We start from the raw sequence: 21923 nt of genomic DNA on the forward strand, positions 1-21923 counted from the left end.
CTCACCTATTCTTTCAGCTCAGCAAGTGTCTGAGGCCTCCTCAGAGAGTTTTGTGTTTCCTGTTGAAGGCAGGTCTGTGCTGAGCACCCTGGAGGGTGGATGTGAGCAGATGTGAAAACACGGGTGAACTTTGCAGGAAATATGCAGGAGCTCTTTGCCTTAGACCTGCCTTCCAGGAAAACAGCTGTGCACCCATGCTGAGGGTCCCAAAAACTGATGTTCCTGTTAAAACATCAGTGTGAATGAACTGCTGCACCCACATCATTCAGAAAAGTGCCTTTTGCTGTTATGTTTTCCAACAGTCTCTTGCAAATGCTGTTTTTCCCTTTCAGAAACAGATGCAGTCGGATCCACACAAGCTGGACTTTGGCCTGAAACCAGAATTTCTGAGCAGGCCACCAGGCCCCAGCCTTTTTGGAGCCATCCACCACCCCCATGACCTGGCCCGGCCCTCGACTCTCTTCTCCACAGCCAGTGAGTCCTGAGCAGTGAAATCCCCTCCTTGCTCCGTGCTCATTAAAATGCTAATCCTTGCCAGGAATTTCCCATATGCTTTGGCTTATGAACTCTCTGCGAGACATGCCAGGGGCTATTAGTCTATTTGATAAATATTTTAAAATTATTCTCGTCCATTGATAAATATTTCAGAATTATTCTGCATGCCTTTAAAACAAAGGCCCAACCTGTTGAAATGTCAGGGGTATTTACAGGTAGTAAATGGAGAAACATTTCTTCACAGAGTGGTGTTCAGTGCATCCTGGAGATGAGATGCTGGAAATAAATTGTATTTCACGTGTATTTTCTTTTTTTTTTTTTTTCTTTACTGAAACATTCATTCCTTCCCACCCCTTTAACTGGGAATTTATGTTTGGAAAAGCAGCTGCTATCTGCATGAGATCCTGACTGAGAGCCCCCACAATCACAGCACTATGGGCTCACCTGAGAGAATTAAGAAATAAAGGTCAAACCCAGAGCACAGCAAGTCCCTTTCTGAGCTTTTGCTGGGAATTCACCCCTTTTGCTTTGTTTTGGCAGGTGGGGGGCATCCAGCTGGCACCCCTTTTGGCCCACCACCTCACCACAGCAACTTCCTCAACCCAGCTGCTCACTTAGGTAGGTTCTCTCTGTAACTACTGCTGAATTCGACTCAGACATTGGCCACTGAGACCACTCCAGATTCCCTCTGTGGAGTATCCTGCTCAACCTTTACAAACTGCACATTTTAGCCATTTAATTTTAGCCTTTAACCAGGTAGCAGTTCAAAATACACATCCTAGTGTCACTGACAGCATGTTTTGAAATACTTCTGAAAGCATCTGGACCTTAGAGATGCAGAGTGACAGGGCTGCTTGGGTTTCACTGGATTTATGTTATAACCAGCCAAAAAAAATGCCTTAGGGTCAAGGCTTTGGATCATAGAGGTGTTTCTTTTCCTATCTCTTACTTAGATGTCTGGTTTTCCATTAGAGTGGGAAATATATCCTTAAAATCTTGTGATCTGGCCTCAGGTGTGTCTGTTAGTGAAAATTGGTTAATACACATTTAAAACCAGAACCACCCAAGTTACCAGGTGTTGTTATTTCCCTTCTAACTCCCTGCTGTTTAATAAGGTGCTCTGCTCCTTATGGGAATATCTGAGATCAAGACACTAAATTGGCATTTTATTTTGCATAGGAAGGATTTGGGAGGATCACAAATTGACAAAGCAGACACACAATGCAGTTTCATCATTCTGCACTCTGCTGCTTATAGAAAAGGGTTTGGGCTTCCTTCTCTCTGTGCTGTTATTTATCAGAAGTGGCTTCATCAAAATTGTCAGACTACTCCAAAATAAAGTGAGAATTTGCTTATATGACTTTCCTGTAGCCTGTGTGCGTTAACTACTAAAAGAATTGTTCCAGCATTTTTCAGTCCACACTAGATTTTCATATACTATTAGCAATAAATACCAGGAGAATTCCACAGTTGTCAGGTCAGCAGAACACATCAGTGTAATGGGACATTTTATTTATATCCTGGCTCTGGTTTAGGAGACATGGCCTGAGGGTGTTTGGAGCACAGTTGCCAGAGTTAATAATAGTCTTACTAGCCAGGGAGGTTTCCTGAAGAAAACCGTGGAATTGAACTGGAAGGGAATAAAAGGAAGTAAAAATGGAGATGTTTACAGGTTTTAAATACAGTATTGTGTATATTATAACCTCTTGGTTTTCTTTGAAGAGGAGGGTTTTGTAGTAGGGGACAGGAACACAGGAACAAACCCCCGTCGTTTCTGTGCCAGCCCCTCACAATCAGTGCTGTGCTGTGGGAGGACCATGTTCCACCACTGCTGGGCACAGCACTGGGATGCAGTGGGATGACACAGGAATGCTTTGCAGAATTCCCAACGTGCAGGGAGCCTGAGCTGTTTGTGTTGGTTTGCAGAGCCCTTCAACCGCCCGGCGTCCTTCAGCGGCCTCACCGCCGTGGGCAGCAACGCCTTCGGGGGGCTCGGGAACCCCACAGTCAGTGAGTACCTTTGGCTTTGAATCCTCTTGTGCTGTGAAACTCAGGAGAATATGGAGTGATGGGGGCTGTTTGCTGTCTGGTTTACCAGTTGATTAGACCACGTACCACTAAGAGGTGGGAATTTGCAAAACGACCTTTTTCACTCATCAGTAAATCATTTTCCATTAATTACTTAATGGTTTGGGTTCAACGGAGTGCTAAATGTCACCATTACATTGTTTATTTAAAAAAAAATTTAAAAATAGAGAACCTGTGAGTGGTTGTGAAATTTCCCAGGGGTTTGTTGCATGTTCAGAAGCAGTTAATGTGTGCAGCATCCCCAGCTGGGGATGGAAAGATTTTATTTTTTCCCTTTCTCACCAGTAATCCAGGCCATGTGCCTGGAAAAGATCACTGACCTGCATTTATTAGTCCAGGATCATCAACATTTCTCTAGATTTGGGCAGTCACAAAAGATCATCCTTGTAAAAATCACTCCCTTTCTCCATCCTTCAAATCTGACATGGTTTTGGTCACATATTATTTTGTTTTGGTTCAGGATCAAATGCAACAAGTTCCATTATTTATAGTCTGTGTAATGGTCATTTCCTGATGTCTCCAAAATATGTGGAATAATGATCATTGCCACTTTTATCTTCCTCCTTCATCCCCAGTCAATTTTATCCACAGCATTCCCCTTTCCAATTAAAAGAGCTGTCAGATGCCTGCCCATTTTTTAGGAACGAGACCCTCTAATGAATCTCTGTTAATCTCCTTTCCTTTTCCAGCTCCCAATAATATGTATTCATTTTAACTCTGAGTGCTGTAAAAGTTGTTTTGGTAAGTACCTTCACTAGAGCATACCTTTTTCTTAAACCTTTTTGTTTTCCACTTCACCATTTCAGCACCCAACTCAGTGTTCGGCCACAAGGATGGCCCCAGTATGCAGAGCTTTAGCAACCCTCACGAGCCCTGGAACCGACTGCACCGAACTCCTCCTTCGTTCCCGACCCCTCCGCCCTGGCTGAAGCCAGGAGAGCTGGAGCGCAGTTCATCTGCTGCAGCTCATGACAGAGATAGAGATGTAGATAAACGAGACTCATCTGTTAGTAAAGATGACAAAGAAAGGTACGAAAGAAAACTTCCAAGAATTGTCTAGTTCGAAGCTTGGGGCTCCGTTCCGCTTTTAACCCTTCCCAGCCTGGCACATTGGGAACCCAGAGCTGCACTAGAGGCACAGCTGGAGCTGCCTGTGACAGCATGGAAGAAGTTTCTAACTCAGGTGTTTCCTACTTCATCTGTTTCTCTTCCCACCTGCCCTGCAGTTCATCCAGAGGAGCCCTGCTGGAGCAGAGCTCAGGCAGTGGCAAGTGGGAATAGAACCAGACTCACACACCCTGTCTGTCACCTTGTGGGTCACATTGTCATAGGCCTCTTGAAGATTTAATGTGTAGATAGTGCCTGACAGGATGGAAAAAAAGGATTCTGAAGTCCATCAGACACATATCTGCACCTTCAAATGCTTCAATAACTTTGTCAATTGGACCTTGTCTGCAAAACAAGTAACGCTCCCTCCCTCTTCCAAAGCAGCCTGAGCAGAGGGACCAGTGAGAAAGGTGTGAGATGCTAACACTGAAGGGCACAGGGGATGTCATGTGCCAGTGCCACAGGAAGGGTCAGAGCATGCACTTCATGAAATGCACCTTAACCCCCTCAAAAGGCCCCCCACATCCACTGCCTTTACACACCTTCAAGCACAGTTTCTCTTCAGTGTTTGACATGGACTTGCACACTAACATGTCCAGGCTGGGAAGGGTTAATGGAAAGTAAAACCTGGTCATATATTTTTTGTCAGGACTGTTCCCATTATACAGTTAACAATTCCTCTTAACAATGAAGTACCAAATTATAAGAATTTGCCATTCAGCAAGTGTCATGCCTTCCTTGAAAAATATAGAGAGGCTGATTTCAGCTTTTTTCAGTTGTGGCTTGATGGCTTTCCTGTTAAGTTTGCACATTACTTTAATACATAATGGCTATTTGTTTCTAATTTTTTAACATTAAAGAATATTTAGGAGATGTGCTTTTCTGACTTCTCTGTCACTAACCCAAATATAAGCATTAGTAGCCTTTTCTAAAAGAAGTTATGCTAACACATTAGATATTCTAAAAATACATGTAAGAGCTTTTCTGTGTTGTTGTAAAAGCAAGACAAACTACAGATCTTTTCACCTACATTTTCCATTTGGAATATTTTCTGTTTGGTAGCATAGCTTCATTATTTTCATGTCTGGTGTTAATGCTTCAAAAGAAATTACTGTTACAAATTGGGGATTCTGCCCTGCAAAATGCTTAAGCATGTGAGTAACTTTACTGGCTTGAATGGCAAAGCATTTTAGTTACTACTGATTTGGGTAACCTGTAGAGTTATGTGATTATTTTGGTTGCTGTTTTGTTGTTTTCTTATGAAGTGTTCCTGCTGAAGAAAATCCCTTTCCAAAACACATTCCTTGCGAGCTGCTTTGACATTGCTGAACTCCATATCATAGCCCAGAACATGTTTCTTTGCAATAATTTGAGAGCTTCCCAGCAAGCATCATTCATACCTCATACCTGTGCACAACTCTGGCTTCCAGTCCAGTGCAGTGATGTTTTTGCCCATCTAGTGCTGCCTTGCTGGGGTGGGGGTTGGAGAGTTGGACTTTGCACCATGTTTCCACCTTTGCCTGTTTGAGACAAAGCTGAGAATCCCTTCCTGGAGTCGAGTTCCCTGTGTAGAAAAAGTCTGGAGAGTTTGTGAGACTCTCCTACCCCTGTAACATTCAGTGGCACCTGCAGGGGGGGGTGGAGCTCTGCTGTCGAGTTGAGGTCCTGGTCTTTGTTACCTCTTTTAAGCTAATTTGCCCAAACAGGAAGAACTGGGAATCACACCCAGGGGGATGATTTAATCCCAAAATCATCCTGTCAAGGGTCTAACTTTATCAGCCCTGAAATGGGCCATGAAGCCAAAAGCATTGATCTCAATTCCTTCTGCCTTCAGTGGAAAGGTATCTCAGAGCTACCTCTGGGCCTGGCTCTGCCCCTGAGATCAGTGTCAGGAATTATTGTGGGTCCCTTCCAGCTCGGGATATTCTGTGATTGCCTGCAGTTGTGGAGGGGTTTTTTGTTTGTTTGTTTTAAGGACTCTTATGCCAGCCCAGCATTAGGAAACAAAAAAACCCAATCAGTAAAAATAGCTAATGTGAAAAAAAGGATTTGTTCCTTCTCAGTGGTATTTTAAAAGATGTCGCTGAGCACTTCCAATCTAATAATGGCATTTAAATGCATGTAAACCTAGAGCATTAAAAAAAAAAACCACCAACCAAGAATCTCTTGATCTTTTTATCAACATAAAATAAGGCAAAGTCCTCAGCATAAGAAATTCAGTGTTTTTCAGTGCAGCCTCAGAACTTCTTTTATGTACTAATAAGTTCATTGGAGAACACCATTTTAAGTTTCTTCTTTGTGGAGGCAGTGGCTTAGAGCTGTTCCCATATTTTTAACCTAAGGAGCCCTTGATGTATCTGAGGATAAAAATTCCTTCTCTGACCACTGGATTACTTGGAGTTCACTTAAATGAGCTGTCTAATCATTAGGCTCTTGAGATGATACAACACTATCATTAAGTAGGATGCAACTGGCAAAGGAATATGTTATTTTGGTTGCACATATATTTTTCTTTAATTACAGAAAATGCCTGTTATTTTCTCTAAATTTTATGTGTCATTTAAAATACATCAATTACATGGAAAATTGATTAAATATCAGTGAAAGGACTCAATGGGCTTTCCTAGTGAAATAAAACAATTAAGGGTGCCCTCTGAACTAGTCCCATGAGCAAAATAAATAAAAGATTAGGTGTTGCAGAGCCCACAAGCCAGTGCTTTCCCAGCAAAGTAAAAGAATTGAGTCATCAACCTGAGAATCCTTCACTGGAGTGCCTTGACTTGGTCTCCGTGTGTCCAGATCTGGCAGCTGTTAAATCAAACACCTCAAAGCAAGAGGAGGGAAATTAGGCCAGGATGGGATTTCCAGACTGTTTAGGTCACAGTCAGTCAAGGCAGAACCTGATACCAAGGAGTTATCTGTTGGACAGTGCAGACTTGGCAGCTCTGGTACCAAATGCTTCATCTTCCAAATGTTTTCTAACAGTCACATTCTGGACTCTTGGAGGTCTCTCAGACACGGCCCAGTTTCAATGACAGTCTCAACAATTCAGCCCAGACACAGCAAAAAATGCCTCTGATGAGATTATAATACTGAGAATTTCCTCCTCAAAGACAGTTTTTCTGCAGTTGCTGCAGTGTCACCATCCAGAAGTACTTAGAGATAGAAATCTTGGGCACTTCAGCTGAGCAAGAAAAGTAGGCAGCAGAAATTGTGTAGGTGAAGGAGCAAGTGTCCACTTCTCCTTCTGAGCTGCCCTTCAGGCAGCCAGTACTGCTGATCCCAGTACTGCTGATCTTGTCCAGAGTGATGTCACCCTGTGTCCCCAGCCCAGCCTGTTCAGGGTACACCTCGTTCAGCAGCATCCAAAGAGCAACCATGGAAACTGGAGCTGGTGGGGACTTGAGAGGCCTCACTGCTTACCTCTCACTTTTCCCAGAGTCACAGAATCATTAGGGTTGGGAGGGACCTCTAGAGATCATCCAGTCCAACCCCCTTAGCAGGGACATCTGGAGCAGGTGACACAGGAACACATCCCGGTGGGTTTTGTCTCCTGAGAGACCTCCCTGGGCAGCTGTTCCAGTGCTCTGCCACCCTCAATGCAGAGAAGGTCTCTCTCATGTTGAGGTGGAACTTCTTGTGGTTTAGTTTATGGCCATAATACTTGTTGCCTCTAACAGCTCATTGTCCATCTCACATGGAACAGAATTTCCATGCTCAGCAAACAGCATGTGTCCAACACTGAGCATCTGGAGCTGTCTTCATGGAGAGACTCCAACTTAGAGATCAACTGAAATTAGTAGGAGGTTAAAATCATTGGAACTGAGGGATTAGATTGACCTTATGAATTTTATTAGTTATAAATAGGAAAGCTTTTTCACTTAGTGTTGCCCATAACAACTCCTGGTCAACACCGCTTCCTGAAAATAATTGATACGGAACCCATTCCCATATTTAGGTTTTTGTCCACTGCCAGGCAATAATTCTCTAATCTTTTGGACACCATAAACAGGTTTGAAAGAGTGATGAATTCACAGTATTTTGAGACTTCCTAGCATTGACCCTGTCCCTGCCTGCTGAGGAAGTGGTCACACAATCTGTGCCAGCTCTGTTAAAACACTTGCACTGAGGCCACTGCACACTTAGAGAAGTCTCCACCTGTTCAGAGAGGTGGGTTGTCACCAGCAGTACTGGTTTCTTGAGAGGCTTTTGGTTTGAGTTTGAAGAAGTAAATTGAACTGTCAGAAATAAATTGAAAAGCTACACATTTGTAGAGAACAGAGGAGAGAAATGAGTAAACATATATAGGTCTAGAAATGTTCTTAAAAGTCAGTTGAAAGTCATCTGTTTTCCCAAACGTATTCCTAATAGAAGAAGCAGGTAAAATACTACTAACACATAATTTGGATTTAATTATCTCACTTTTTTGGATGAAATTAGTACGTTTTTACTTTTCTCTCTCTTTGCAAACATTTAAGGCCGTTGTTTTAGAAATGTGTGTCCTAGACCTGGATTCCCATGGGAGCCTTCTGTGGACTTCAGTGTTTGAGATCTCAATCAGATTATTCATAAAGCAGCTTTGGGATCTTCTTCTCCTGGGATGAGATAATAGAACAGGCCAAGTTTAGAGATGGGATGTTCTTCTGGTGTTTTGGGTGTGCCAAAGGCACAGTGCATTAGTGGTGCATGTTACCAACTCTCTGCAAAGCCACGAGCAGAGAGCCAGACACCTGATGCTTTGTTTTATCTGCAGAGCTTCTCATGCCTTCATTTGCACACTTCTCTTTCTTGTAGGGAGAGCATTGAGAAAAGACACTCCAGCCATCCTTCGCCAGCACCAATCCATCCAGTAAATTCCCTCGGACATAACCGCAGCTCAAACGAGCAGATCAGGAGCCATCTGAACCCCGAGGTCCGAGAGAAAGAGAAACCCAAAGAACGAGAGAGGGATCACTCCGAATCCCGGAAGGAAATTAATGTTGAAGAGCACAAGGTGAAGGACAACTATATTTCAGAGAAAGAAGGCCTGAGCCATGAAAACCGAGTTGTGGAAGAGTCTAAGCAGATGCCCAGGGTTCCTTCCCCCTATGCCAGGCCCCCCGTTGTGGAGAGCACCAGGCCCAACAGCACCTCAAACCGCGAGGCCGAGAGGAAGAACGAGCCGGCGTACGAGAATCCCAAGAAAAGCAACGAAGTCAAAGTGAAGGAAGAGCGAAAGGAAGACCATGATGTTCAACCTGAGGGACCTCAGACTCATCGGTCATCTGATCAACCACCGCCTATATCTACATCCAACGTCCATCCAAGTCCTCTAGTGTCTATGCCCATGACTGTAGGTGTAACTGGAATACATCACATGAACAGCATCAGTGGCCTGGATAGGACTCGCATGATGACGCCTTTTATGGGAATTAGCCCAATTCCTGGTGGAGAACGTTTCCCCTATCCTTCTTTCCACTGGGACCCGATGAGGGATCCCTTGAGAGATCCGTACAGAGAGCTGGATATTCATCGGAGAGACCCCCTGGGCAGAGACTTTTTGCTAAGGAATGACCCCCTTCACCGTCTTTCCACGCCAAGACTGTACGAAGCAGACAGGTCGTTCAGGGATCGGGAGCCTCACGACTACAACCACCACCACCATCACCACCACCCTCTGTCTGTCGACCCTCGGCGTGAGCACGAGCGGGGCACCCACCTGGACGAGCGGGAGCGGCTGCACATGCTGCGGGAGGACTACGAGCACGCGCGCCTGCACTCGGTGCACCCGGCCGCCCTGGACGGGCACCTGCCCCACCCCAGCCTCATCACCCCGGGACTCCCCAGCATGCACTACCCCCGAGTCAGCCCCCCCACGGCACACCAGAACGGCATCCTCAACAAAACTCCCCCCACAGCAGCTCTCAGTGCCCCCCCGCCTCTTATTTCCACGCTGGGACCTCGGCCCGGGTCTCCCAGAAGGACTACCCCTCTGTCCACGGAGATGAGGGAGAGGCCCCCCTCTCACACCCTCAAGGACATTGAAGCTCGATAAGCAGAGTGAGACTGAATAAAAACCACAGAAAGAGGGACAAAAACGTTGTACATGAACATAATATAAAGACCTTCTTACTAGTCATTGCTACAGACTGGGGATGTGACCCACTGTACAATATGTATAGACCCGAGTGCAAAGATTTTGAAATGGTTTTTTTTGTATATTATATGTTGAAATTTTCCAGATCTTTTAGCCAAGTCCATACGTTTCTCGTGTCTCCTACTCTATTTTATTTCTAGTTTAAGAATTTCAATATTTGAACTGAAGAACAAGACATCAATCTGAGTGATTTGACTAGAAACAAGCCACCACCAATGTCAACCCTACAAAGCTCTTTCAGACCAGAAATGAAGTCAATTGTAGATATTTATGTAAAAAGATTGCTTCATGGGTTAATGGTTCATATATGCAAAAAGGGTAAGATGAAAGCTTTACTTTGTACAAATGTAAATAGATAAAATTAAGTAACATTAATACTTCTTAAACTGTGCTATTTGCAAACTTAATATTGATCAACACAGTCTGCTTATGCTGTGTTACATATATTGTTATAGACAGCTAAACCCCTTCAACTATGCAATGAATTTAAGGCTTTTCACAAAAGCCTTTATAACTCAAAGGAGCCTTTTCAACACACACCATAATTAAAGTCATATTTTCCCTGAACAAGCTCATTTTTAATAGGAGCCTATTTCTCTTGCTTGTTTTGATGAAGAAACAGCCCACTAGAGGTGCAGTTTTCTGTCTGAAGCCCTGCATGAGGCTGCTGAGGTCACTGGAGCTCGTGTGTCGCTTCCACGGCGTCAGGGTCAGTGCTCTGTAAGCACCGGTACTGAAGTCATGGCCAGTTGGTTTTCAGTCACATTCATCTGGGTTAAACAGGAATAATCAAATGCTGGATCTTTTCCAGAACTTTTGTCACTGAACATGTCAAATTTCTTTCTGGAAGAGCATCTGCTTATAGCCATTCATGTCTGGTTTTATTGCCAGTCTGTCATTTTTATCTGTACACACGCTTTTTTTTTTTTTTGTGTTATGGGATTTTTAGCTACCTTGAAACAAATCCTACAGGAATACTTTTCTAAATGATGGATATGTTTTCACTGTGGATCAGTGTTTAATTAATGAACTCCATTGCAGATTTCATAATGCAATTTATTGTATTTCAGTTGGTAATAAAGTCTGTGAAGAGTTAACAGGCCAGCCTTGTTGTTCCCTAATCACAGAAGCCATGAAATAACATGAAGAACATGGTCCTTTTTACAAATATGCATCAATCTTCTGAAATCTTGTCTTTTCATAGCACACTTTTTTATAATGCATTAAGTTTCTTGTCTAAATATTTGGAGAGAATATGACTTTATCAGAGAGAATTCAATATCTTGTCTACTGGACTGTAAAATATATGTATGAAATAAAATTAGTTCCATTGGTCTTCTAGTGTATTAAAGTGCTATCTGAAGTTGTTACCCTGTTTTGGCAAAAAAAAAAGAAAAAAAAAAAGAAAAAAGTTAACTACAGACAGTTGTTTCTAATGATCAGAGATCTATTTTAGTAGTCAACTGAAGGTTTAGTTGTGAGCTTCAGATTTTGTGAACTCCAGATGTTGTGCGGTGGTTTCTTTTCTTTTTTTTTTCTTTTTTTTTTTTCTTTTTTTTTCTTTTTTTTTTTTTAAGAACAAAAGGAAAAATCCAAAAAAAATCCCAACCCTGAGGAATATGTACACTGGAACCGTAGTGGTAGCTTTCAGTATTGTAAAGAGATTGTTATATACAAACCTTTTTGCTGTTTATCCTGTATGTAATAAAGTCCTTTCTAGATCCTATGTGAAAAGCAAAGTGAAGCGGCTCTCAATCTTCAGCATGTTTCCTCATCAGCGAAGACTTGTGTAATGTAAATTGTGCCATGTTATTAAAAAATGTGAACTAAACTGCTAGGTGCTTCTTTGTGTGGAGTACCCCAGCGTTGCCATGGGGAAGAAATCCTTTTTCCCAACAGTGGGGTTTTGTTCAGAAGGAATAGCTGTTAAAAATGGAAGGGAAACGGCAAGCTTTTCTAAGCCATCTTATTAAAATTATTAGAGTAATCGGAGAAAAAGGAACAAAAAGGAGACCACATCCTTGGCTTCTTTAAAATATAGTACTACCCTACTTGGATTAGATTTTAATTAGACCATAATCTCAGTCTTCTGGATGCACATCATTAAAAGCCTTCTGGGTTTCTGACTGAAACCAGTTCTAGGTGGCCACAGAAGGATGGAAGTACTGGAGCGAGTGTGAGGGTCCCCACGAGAGAGGTTCTGATGAAAGCATCGTCTTCCAGGCTCAGAGGAGCCCTGACAGCTCTGTCGGTGTCTTCAGGGGGAAGAAACGTGCTCTTCATTGTCCAGACTGTGATCTTTGTCCTCCCAGGTGCTGAGCAAACTCTTGCTGCTGGTCCTTAATTCCCAATTAAGCCAATGAGCCCTCACTCCCAGAGTCCCAGGAAGCATTGAGGCTTTCACTCCCTTTGATTTCAATCCAATTTAAGATCCGTGTGTCAAGTCTTCTACTGCTGGTGATACTCAGAGGAATATGCCTGAGAGGTATAGAAAGAGATGAAACCAGATTTTTTAATGCTTTTAAACTCTTTCAGGTGCCTTCCTTGTTTTTCAGAGGTTTGATACAGGGATGTTAGCTTGCAGGTATAGACAATTTGATCTTTTTTGCAGGGTTTTCTCTTCAGGACATTTGTCTTAAATCTTCTATTTTTGAATTCACTAGTGTTTAAGAAATGAAGTTCATTTAAAGACCACACCAAGTACCATCTGTGGGAATGAAATGAGTGGTAAAGGTATTGATTCTGTAGGTTGTGTGAGATTTAGATCCTAGAAAGCCCTCAGCTACTGTGCTTACAGCACCCAGGACTTTGCTTTAGGCTTTAAAGTCCCACCTTCCCACACTCCAACTATTTTTCCACTTAACTTAGCATCTTCCTACCACCAGTTGAGATGCCAACCATGGTGTACAGGAGAGGAATCTTTGAAAGCACTCCTAACGTTTGTTTCCCAATACAATGTTCATTTTATGCCATACTTTGACCCTTCTTTTTTAACTTTCTATATTGTCTTTGCTTTTCCTTACTAATACCTTGCTCTAGCCTGGTTTTCATCTATGCAGACCTTACTGCTGCAATCTTTGCAGTCCTTTTCTCTCTCATGGCCTATGACAGCTAAATCTATCACAGGCAGCAATAGACACTGCAGAATATTTTCCCCAAAGTCACAGACATATTTTTGTTCCTTTTTACCTTTGCCTGTATGAGCTCATGAAAACTGTAGTCCTTGCTGGACTGGAAGATAGGGGAGGATTTTACTGGAAGTAAATTTTCGTTTGCTGTGGCTGTGCCTTGTTAAGTAATTCTTTAGCACAATTCTTGCTGCTCTGAACTCTTAATTGCTGCTTCACATGTGCAGGTGACCCTGCTGAAAGCCCCCTGGAATAAGGTAACACACCAGTGGTCATGTTGTTTTCCAGAGGAGCTCCCTGGCTTGCTGCTCTGGTTCTGGCAAGGAAGAAGAGTGAGCTGTGGTTCAAACAGTGGCCAAAGGCTCAGATCACACGGGGTTTTGTTACTCCCACAGTGACTCCGTTAAGTCCCACCTGGATAAACCAACTTCCTTCTTTGGACTCCACCTGCCAGCTTTGAGCATACCTGTACTTACCTTCAGAAGGTGATTTGGAGCAGGATCCCAACTGAAACGGGCTGAATTGCCTTTTAAAGGTGACTCTGCCTTTACTCTGGATGAAGACAAACCTCTAACTTTGCTGGTTGAGAGAAGTGTGTGCAAAGGAGTGGTGGGGCTTCCTCCTCCCCTGCTGGTTTACACTCTGTCAGAGCTTCCTTGTTCCCACTGTAAGTACCAATCCTGGCCATTCCTTAAGTGAAGCTCTTTGGGGGACAGTCCGTCTCTCACTCTGTGATTGCACTGTGCTTGCTGCCCTGGCTGGGGCATTGCCCAGTGCTGCTGTAGTACAAAAAACTCCCTCAGTAGTATTAAAACTGAAGGTCTCAGTGAATTAGCCATGGTAACCTCTACGAAAGACTCCAGATTTGTGCCAGCTGAGGAGAACCAGAGCTGCAGGTGAGGGCACACTGTTCTCCCAGTGTCCTGTCTCCAGCTGGAGGGGCTGGGACTGCTTGTGGCCGTGGGCAAGGTGGAAGTTCCCAGCTGGCAATGTGTTGGGGACACACACCTTCTCTTTTCCACAGGTGTCTTGCAACTGAACTCATGTTAGTAAAAGGTATTTCCAGATGATAAGGAATATCCCCCTTCTCATTCCTGCACTGCCTGCATATGGAAACACAGGTACTGATAGCTGTCAAAATGCTCCCATGCTGTCAGGCACAATATCAGGGATGAAGCTCAATCCAGCAAGGAGCAGGGTATGAAATCACGGTGCCACCCTACAATCTCCCACGTCCTTTCTGCTGCCATTTGGTGTTTCTTCTACTGGGCTGGTAATCCCTGTTTTATACATGGGAAAAATGCTGCTGAGAACACAAAACTCAGAGTCACCAGTGGAATACCAGGTGCCTGAGACAGCCCAGGAGTCACCCAGGGCAACGAGGTTACTGTCCCGGCCACTTGAGAACAAAAAAAAGAGCCTGGATCAGGTGAATTGCAGAGTCAGTGGTGGTAGGAGATGAGGAATTTCTTTTTTTAGAAAGCACTTTCAACCCTCACCCATGTTAACAACTTCTGGCACCCTAGATTTGTTAAACTTATCCAGGAAAGAATGGGTTTACTTATTTATTGATAATTCAAGTACCTCGAGTATTGACCCAAGCTGATAAGGCCTGTGGTCATTCTGATTACTGAGGGCAGATATGCTGTATTTTAGCACTTAATGTGGCTTGTTTAATCATCATTATTGCTCAACATTGAAACTCACTTCGAGTGCAGCATTTTTCTTGGTGGAATTTATATGTTTCTCTACTGAAAAAGCTTGCATTTAGCCCTAGGAACTGAACCACCCACCCCTGGTACAATTATCTTTGTTTCAATACAAGAACATAGTTAAGCAAGAACTTAATCAGCTCATTACATAGAGCCTTTACCTATCAAATATACAATATGATTATGAAATGTATCTTTTGCTTCGCATCTTCAAAGCCCTTAACTAGTTTCTGTTGAATCACTGTTGAGGGGGCAGGGGGGTGCTTTATGCAGCAGAAACTGCATTAAAAGCTTGGAAATTTGTTTTCTTTTCTTTTACAGACAACTAAAAATGGAACTATAAACTTCCTGGGATTTTCAGTCATCCCTATTTTTGGGGGCTCGGTGTATTTGGTGGAAACATGATGCATTTGGAGCTCGTTGATAAAAAAAAGGGTGTTATTGCACTCCAAAAGGAAAGCTTTGTCTCAGATAATCCTAGAAAGTGAAGCAGAACTGGATGTATTTTAAGCTGTTAGAAGAAGATGTCGTTCTGCAGCCGTACCACAAGAGGGTAGTTCAAGAGAGCCTGAAATGTGTGCAGGCTGACGGGATGGCTCTGCTGTTTTGGGCAAGGTGAATGTAGCAGTAAATTATTTTTATGAGAGTCTGATCTGTGAGGAGTTCTCCTGGTCCCCTGCATAAATGAGAGTAATCCCAGCGGTGCTGTGGCAGGCACTGGTCAGGTTGATTAAGGAGTGACCTTGCTTTATCACATTTAATACAAGGCACTGGAAGTGGTCCATACCCAGAGCATTCAGCTCGATAAAGGCAATTGTATTTTGGAGAGTTAGGCTTAAATTGCACAGTGCTACACTCCAGCAACAAAGCACATTGCTTGTGTTAAGGGAATAAAAGATGCTTCTCTATAGCAAATTGTATGTAAGTGTGAGTGTGTGTTGGACTCAGTGATCCTTGTGGGTCCCTTCCCTCAGGATATACTATGATTCCATTCTACGAGCTCCTTAAAGTCTCTGCCTTTAGTGAGCACATCCATCTGATTTTTCCATTACCTGGCTTTTGAAACAATTAGTCAAGGTCTAAGCAAGAGAATTTCTTTCTTTGGAGATGGGGGAAAAAAACTATGCCAAATTTCCTAAGAAGACAAATTAAAATGGTTTATTTACCATCACCGGAGCCGTCTGCTTAATACCAGCAGAAAGCTTGGCCCTGCTTTTACCTTTTCTACGCTATTTGCCTTTATCACATCAGCGGAGAGCCAACGTGGAATGGGCTCCCCAGGGCAGTGGGCACAGCACCAAGGCTGCCAGAGCTCAAGGAGTGTTTGGATGATCCTCTGGGGCACAGAGGGGCCTGTGCAGGGCTAAGGATTGGACTCAATGTGGGTCCCTTCCTAGCTCGGCATGTTCTGGGATCCTGTGATTTCCCTGAGGCTGCGCTCGCTCTCCTGACTCTCCCGAGGGGCTGCCTGAGGAGCAGCAAGGCATGGCCCCACATGGCCCCACTGCTGTCTGGCCTGGCTGAGGACCACAGCAGGGCTGGAGGAGCCTTCATGTCCCTCCTCATATTGCCTGTCCCCAGACTGGCCATGGCAAGCCCCTGGAAACACATCCATCCCCATGGGCACAGCCTGGGGTGTCTGACCAGGAGCCTTTGGGAAGGGTGGCAGCCCCTCACCACCTGCTCCCAGGGCACCTGGGAATGCTGGTGAGGAGAACTGAGCTCTGCCTCCTCACAGCAGAAAACCAGGTGCCCAGCTCTTCTCACCTGGGAACCAGAACAGCGTTTTCATGATCCCGGCAGTGAGGTGGAGCGCGGTGCTGAGGAGATGGGGGCTCACAGGAGCACCTCAGCACCCCGGCCATCCCCACCCCAAAACCAGGGGGGCTCCCCTGGCAGCACCAGGGCTGGGGGGCTGCAGGCCCTGCCCTGAAGGCAGAGCCTGACGTGCCTCACAGCCCTGACGATCGCGTCTCATCCACCTCGCAGCGTTACCGCCGGGGCTTGTTGTCAGCGGAGTCGTGCTATGAGAGTCATTATGGTTTTAAATGACTCATTTTCCACTTAACTGTATTATTGTGGCTTACAGAGCATCTGGAGCTTTGCAGCAGTAAATACATCACTGAATGCTACAGCAATGTACTAATCTATTGCTTTGAAGAATCTATTTTAGCACAATGCAACCTGGGCGGGCAGGTGTGTCTGCGCCTGTGCTGGCCAGCCCAGCTCTCCAGGGCACCTGTCCTGCACCAGAAAGGGGTAGAAACACGGCTGATGGTGACCTGTTTTTGCAAACTGATCGAGCATCTTTAGTGCCATCTGATGACGCCTCAATTTGGTGATTTTAGTGCGGAAAAAATGAGAGATTCTTGTCAAGACGCATGAGACCCTGCGCTGGCGCTGAGGCGGCCGGGCCTGTGAGGTGTTCACGTCTCGGGTGGCTCTTCTCTGATCATCCTGACTGGAAGGACCCCCTCTCTAACATAAGGAAGGACTTTTTATATTATATTTATTATGGGTTTTTTATGTTTTCTCTCCTCAGCGGGAGGCACGGCCGGGGATGGAGCTGCAGAGGGCAGTGTGGGAGAGGGAAAGCCCGGCCAAGATGGCGGAGGGGCCGGCGCGCTCGGGCACTAGAGGGAGATGGCGGGCTGCGGCTCGAGCAGCTCTCACAAAGCCAAAAATACGACTTTGGGGGGCTGTTTGGGTTTTTAACCCCCAAATGGACCCTCCCTGCCCGCAGCTCTTGTGCCGGGCTGCAGAGAGGCGGCAGCCGGCGCCCCTCGGGCGGCCGCGCCTCGAGCTCTGCACAGATCTCAGCAGCTCCCGCTACTTATTTTAGAGCTGTGAGGGGCTGGGGGGAGAGTCTGGTCGGGAGTTATTTTGATAAAGGCATCTTGAGAAACATCTTGAGGAACGCAGCAAGTTGGAAGTAAAGGCTGAGGAAAAAAACCCATACTGTTTGTAAGTTCATGTGTCGCCTGAGGTGATGGAAAAATGAAGTGGGAAAAGGAGCAGGTGCGACAGACTGCGGTTCGCATGTGTTCATTTACTTGTCATAAAAACAGGCAGCAAACGCTTTGCTTTCTCCGCCAGCTCCTCGGAACGTGGTCCTTGGTGCCCTCAGCCCTCGGGAGGACAGACTGGCAGCAGCAGCAGAAATGCCAGGGAAGGTCAATGTGGTGACCTGCAGCTCCACATCAACCCGGTTAAAATTAAGAATTAAAGGGAAATAAAAGCCTGTTTAGGGAGGGGAAAGAAACGCCCAACAACTCCTCTCTTTTCAGATTTTTGCCACCCATATTCACCTTGCTGCTTCTTCCCCAACAGCCTGTGTAATTTCTCACTGTGAACTTCAAAAGAAGGCAGGATGCTGGGGAGCAAGAGAAACCCTTTAGTAGTTTCTTTTCTTCGCCAAAGTTGAGTTTCATTAGACAAGTTTGGGTGGGAGAAGTTGTTTTCCCTGAACACCGTCCTGGCACGGCCTGGCTGGGATGGGTGGACAGCAGGACAGTGGGGGCAGACAGCTGGACACTCAGGATGGGCTGTGTCCTGCACTTCGGGTGTGAGAACGAGGATCTCGAGGATTTTGAAGGGGAAATTGTGCTCACAGCAGCATCGTATGGGTTTAGTGTGACAGGGGGACTCCTGAGCTCTGGTCATGTGAGGATGAAGCCAGACTGTGTGCAATTAGACATAAAATTTGCTCTCACTCCAGTTGTGTGGAGGTAAATTAAGTGTGTGTTGTTCTGTTGCATGTTTCTTCAGACGACTGCACGTTTTACAATTGTATTTCAAAGCAAAGGACTAGAGGCTTCAGGTTTGATTTCTGTTCCAGCCTGCTGGGGAGTCTTAAAATGAATATTAAGAATCTGTGCCTTTGTTTTTTCACTGTGATAAGTGATGCTTTTCTCCCTGCCCTTCCCTCCTGCCTTGTCTCTTGTAAAGAACTTTTATATCTTTTATTAGGAATTCTATAAGAGAGGTTTCATCGTGGTCTTTTTGTTTTATTCCTTTTTTTTTCCTGCAGTTACATTTTCTAATACCCATTAGCAATGCAGTAAGTCTATTCTGGCAGATTATTTAGTTTTATCTTTAGGTTGGCTTGAATTTGGAGAGACTACAATCGATGTGGGCATTGGATTTTAAGAATTGTTCTATAATGACTGCAATAGCTTTATATCACTGCTAATTCTGAACTCCATGAACCTGTTCCCTGTCTCCACAGCTTTGGCTGAGCAAACTTTGCTCTGAATGGCACCATGACTGTTTGATGAAACAGAGAACATCTATTTCCAGCAAATCTAGCATAGAGTGGGTGGATCTCTGACTAATTGATAATCTACATGAGTTTCTATGAAATTCTGGAATCTAGACTACTGTGGGATCAAACTGGACCTTGTTTTTGTGCCTGTACCTTTGACAAGTTTCTCCCCAAATGTGCAGGACTGAATTTGCCCGTCACTGAAGGGCTAAACCATGAATGTCCTTGACTTTGGCTTCTAAAATACCTGCTGCATGTTGGTGTGTGAACTCAGCACTTTCCTAAACCTGGGAATCCAGCTGAAAAATAAGAAGATAGCTCTGCAACACCACACCTGTTGGTGATTCTTGCTTTTGATTTTCTTTTTAAATGCATCCCATCAGTGAAATTGCATCCCATCAGTGAAATCTCCCACTTAACTCATCAAGACAGCAAAAGACCCTCACAAATATATGTATATTGTGGGGGACAAAAGACAAAATGTGATGATTAAGAGTAAAATAGTAGGATTTTCTTTTGTCTAGAATACCAGATTAGAGTTTTGGCTCTATAAAGGAAGATTAGTTTGCTGTTATCTTGTGGTTTTTTGGCAGGTGGTTGACTTCAGGAAGTTCAGATGGATTATCTGGAAGGCAAATACAGAGTCAACACCTCTGAAATATCTGGTGGGTATAAAACCAGTGCCTGAACATTAGCCTGGGGGAGGATGTTGTGGGGGGATATTTCTGCTTTGGAGCAAGGGACAGAGGATGGTCTAACTGGGAGATAAACAGGAGGTCTAAATGGAAATTAATGGAAACTCAGTTGCAAAATAAAACAGGGTTTTTTGTGCATTTCTGAGTCTGCAAGTGTTGGAAAGACAGAGGCTGATGATACTTGTGATGATACTTGTGAATCTTTTCTTCCTGTAGGTAACTGAAGACCTGTTGAAGGTAATAAACTCTCTCACTGCTGAGCATCAGAGAAATCCCAAGAGTTCCTGAATTTCTCACAGGTATGAAAACATTTACTAGAGATGCTACTGGAAGAGTTAGGGCAAAATCACCTATTTTGGTTGGTTTAGTAAAGGTGAACAGACACCAGGTTGGGGTTGTGGGGGTCTTGTTGCCTCTGCAGCTCAGTAAGAGACTCTCAGGTTTACATAGTTTACCCAAGATCAAAATGAGCCTAATATTCCAAACTTCTCTGTGTATATTATCCATTGTATTATATCTCCATCCTGTAGATCCATGAGAACAGTAAACAAGAGAAGTCATTCTTCTGGGTGGAGAATGAAACTCTCCTGATAACTTTAAAAGACAAAACAGGAAGTGTTGTTTTAAAATGTTTACCCAGGATGAAGTAATGGTTTCTAATGCCCCAGCACAGCCACAGCCTGGGGTGGTTTGCCACAGGGCAGACAGGGACCTGGGACCATGCCAGCTTCAGGAAGCAGAGTTCAGGCTCTCTGTGAATCCCAGGGCATATTCCAGAGCAAGCCAAGCCAATAACTGGGTCTTTGCAGTAATCAGACTTTCAGGTTCCCAAAATGCTGACACGTATCAGTCCAGAGGAACCCAAAGACTGAAGATATTTTCCTTTGAAATCTGACCAAAGGCTCCCTTCTCATAATTTCCCTGAGGGGAGCAGAATCCACAAATCTGGAAGCTCTGCCAACTTTGGTAGACACAAGTTTCCAAACACTGCTGGTGCTGTAGAGTCAAACCCAAAGCCCTTTCAGGTGATTTATGTGTCTGCTCTGCCTGAGATGTTGTGAAATCCCTGCAGCTTAAGAGAGTCCGTGGGGAGCCGGCCCCTGTTGTTGGAAGAGAGTCCATTGCAGGAGGCATTTTCATTTTGATTCATTGCCTTTTTCCAGTGTTTTCCTGGAAGACTTTCAGCAGCTCTAATTCTGCCTTGTGGTGGCAGCCACCCCAGGGCCCATCCTGGCACACTGAATGTGTGCTCGTGGCACTCAGCCCTGGTTTGGGCAGTGCCTAAAGGCCACCACAGAGCTCCAACTGCTCACTGGGCTAAGGCATGTCTGTTTGCTTGTTTAGATTTGCTTAGTTTTGGGTCCCAGTCACCTGTGCCAGGCTCTGTAACGCAGGAAAAGGTGGCTCCCTAACCAGGGATGGCCCAACCAAGACTGTGCAAAGACAAGGAAACAGCTTTGCCTTAACGGGATGAGCTTTGGTGCCAAAGTGTTTTTAGTGGTTTATGTGTTGCCCAGTTTTTTCAGACTGTGAAGAAGCACTTCAGGGTGGGATTTGGTAGATACTCAAACCAAGAGGTTTTGGGTGAGCTTCTCCCACAGGTGGAAGGTGACAGTAAGGGACAAAGTGTGCAGGTTCATAGGCTAGAGCTGAAGTTTGGAGGGAGCAGGGCTGGGAGGTTTGATCTGTTCCTTCTCTTACTCCAGCCATCCTAAACGAGGTCAGGGTACAGCAGGATAAATTTAGTATCTCACTAAACCATAGAGAGGAGTTGAATACTTGCAGGTCCACAGTGAAGACAGACCTCTGTCCATCCTGTGGAGAATGTTTTCATTCCCAGGAGTCTGCTCAGTCATGGGTTTTGCTGATGTCTTGTATGTGTTGAGCTGATTGTTTATGGCCCCTGGTTGTTTAGTATCTCTGTATCTCACAGACTTAACTGTTCTTCAGTTGTCTGGGGTTGTTTTGTATTTTTGTCATGTTTGTAAGAGCAGTTTATAAATGAGGAATCCAGGCACAGAAACCTGAAGTTCAAGACTGTATGGAGCTGCTGAAGGAGGAGGGGATGAACCCTCAGCTGTGGTTCCCCAAGTTCATCCTTTTCCCCAGCCTGGCAGGCACCACTGCAGGGCTGATGTTTTAGAGACCAAGTCCCCAGGTAACTCAGGAAGGAGAGGAGAGATGCAGAGTAACATGTCCAGCCCCAGAGCTGGTCACTTCAAACCATGAATAACTCCTGTTTTCCAGGAATCCATTCTAACACTACTAGGGCTTAAGCTGCTCTTTACCCAAACAAAA

At 44.6% G+C, this 21923-nt stretch overlaps 1 protein-coding gene and 1 long non-coding RNA gene across 2 annotated transcripts in view; both read left to right on the forward strand.

Annotated features, from left to right (window-relative positions):
* Positions 1-11657, forward strand: part of AUTS2 (activator of transcription and developmental regulator AUTS2) — a 75708-nt gene extending 64051 nt beyond the window's left edge. The window contains exons 11-15 of the mRNA XM_032707851.1: positions 333-474; positions 1036-1113; positions 2422-2505; positions 3390-3612; positions 8485-11657. Of these exons, the coding sequence (XP_032563742.1) occupies positions 333-474; positions 1036-1113; positions 2422-2505; positions 3390-3612; positions 8485-9724 (1767 nt within the window). The 3' untranslated portion in view covers positions 9725-11657. The remainder of the gene's footprint in view (positions 1-332; positions 475-1035; positions 1114-2421; positions 2506-3389; positions 3613-8484) is intronic.
* Positions 11658-19115: 7458 nt separating this feature from the next.
* On the forward strand, positions 19116-19920 carry LOC116796522. Its single transcript, XR_004360393.1, has 3 exons — positions 19116-19270; positions 19524-19595; positions 19842-19920. It is a non-coding gene; the product is annotated as an uncharacterized LOC116796522 (long non-coding RNA).
* The last annotated feature ends 2003 nt before the right edge of the window (positions 19921-21923 follow it).

The sequence above is a fragment of the Chiroxiphia lanceolata genome, chromosome 20 (genome assembly GCF_009829145.1).
Source record: "Chiroxiphia lanceolata isolate bChiLan1 chromosome 20, bChiLan1.pri, whole genome shotgun sequence".
NCBI lineage: Eukaryota > Metazoa > Chordata > Aves > Passeriformes > Pipridae > Chiroxiphia > Chiroxiphia lanceolata.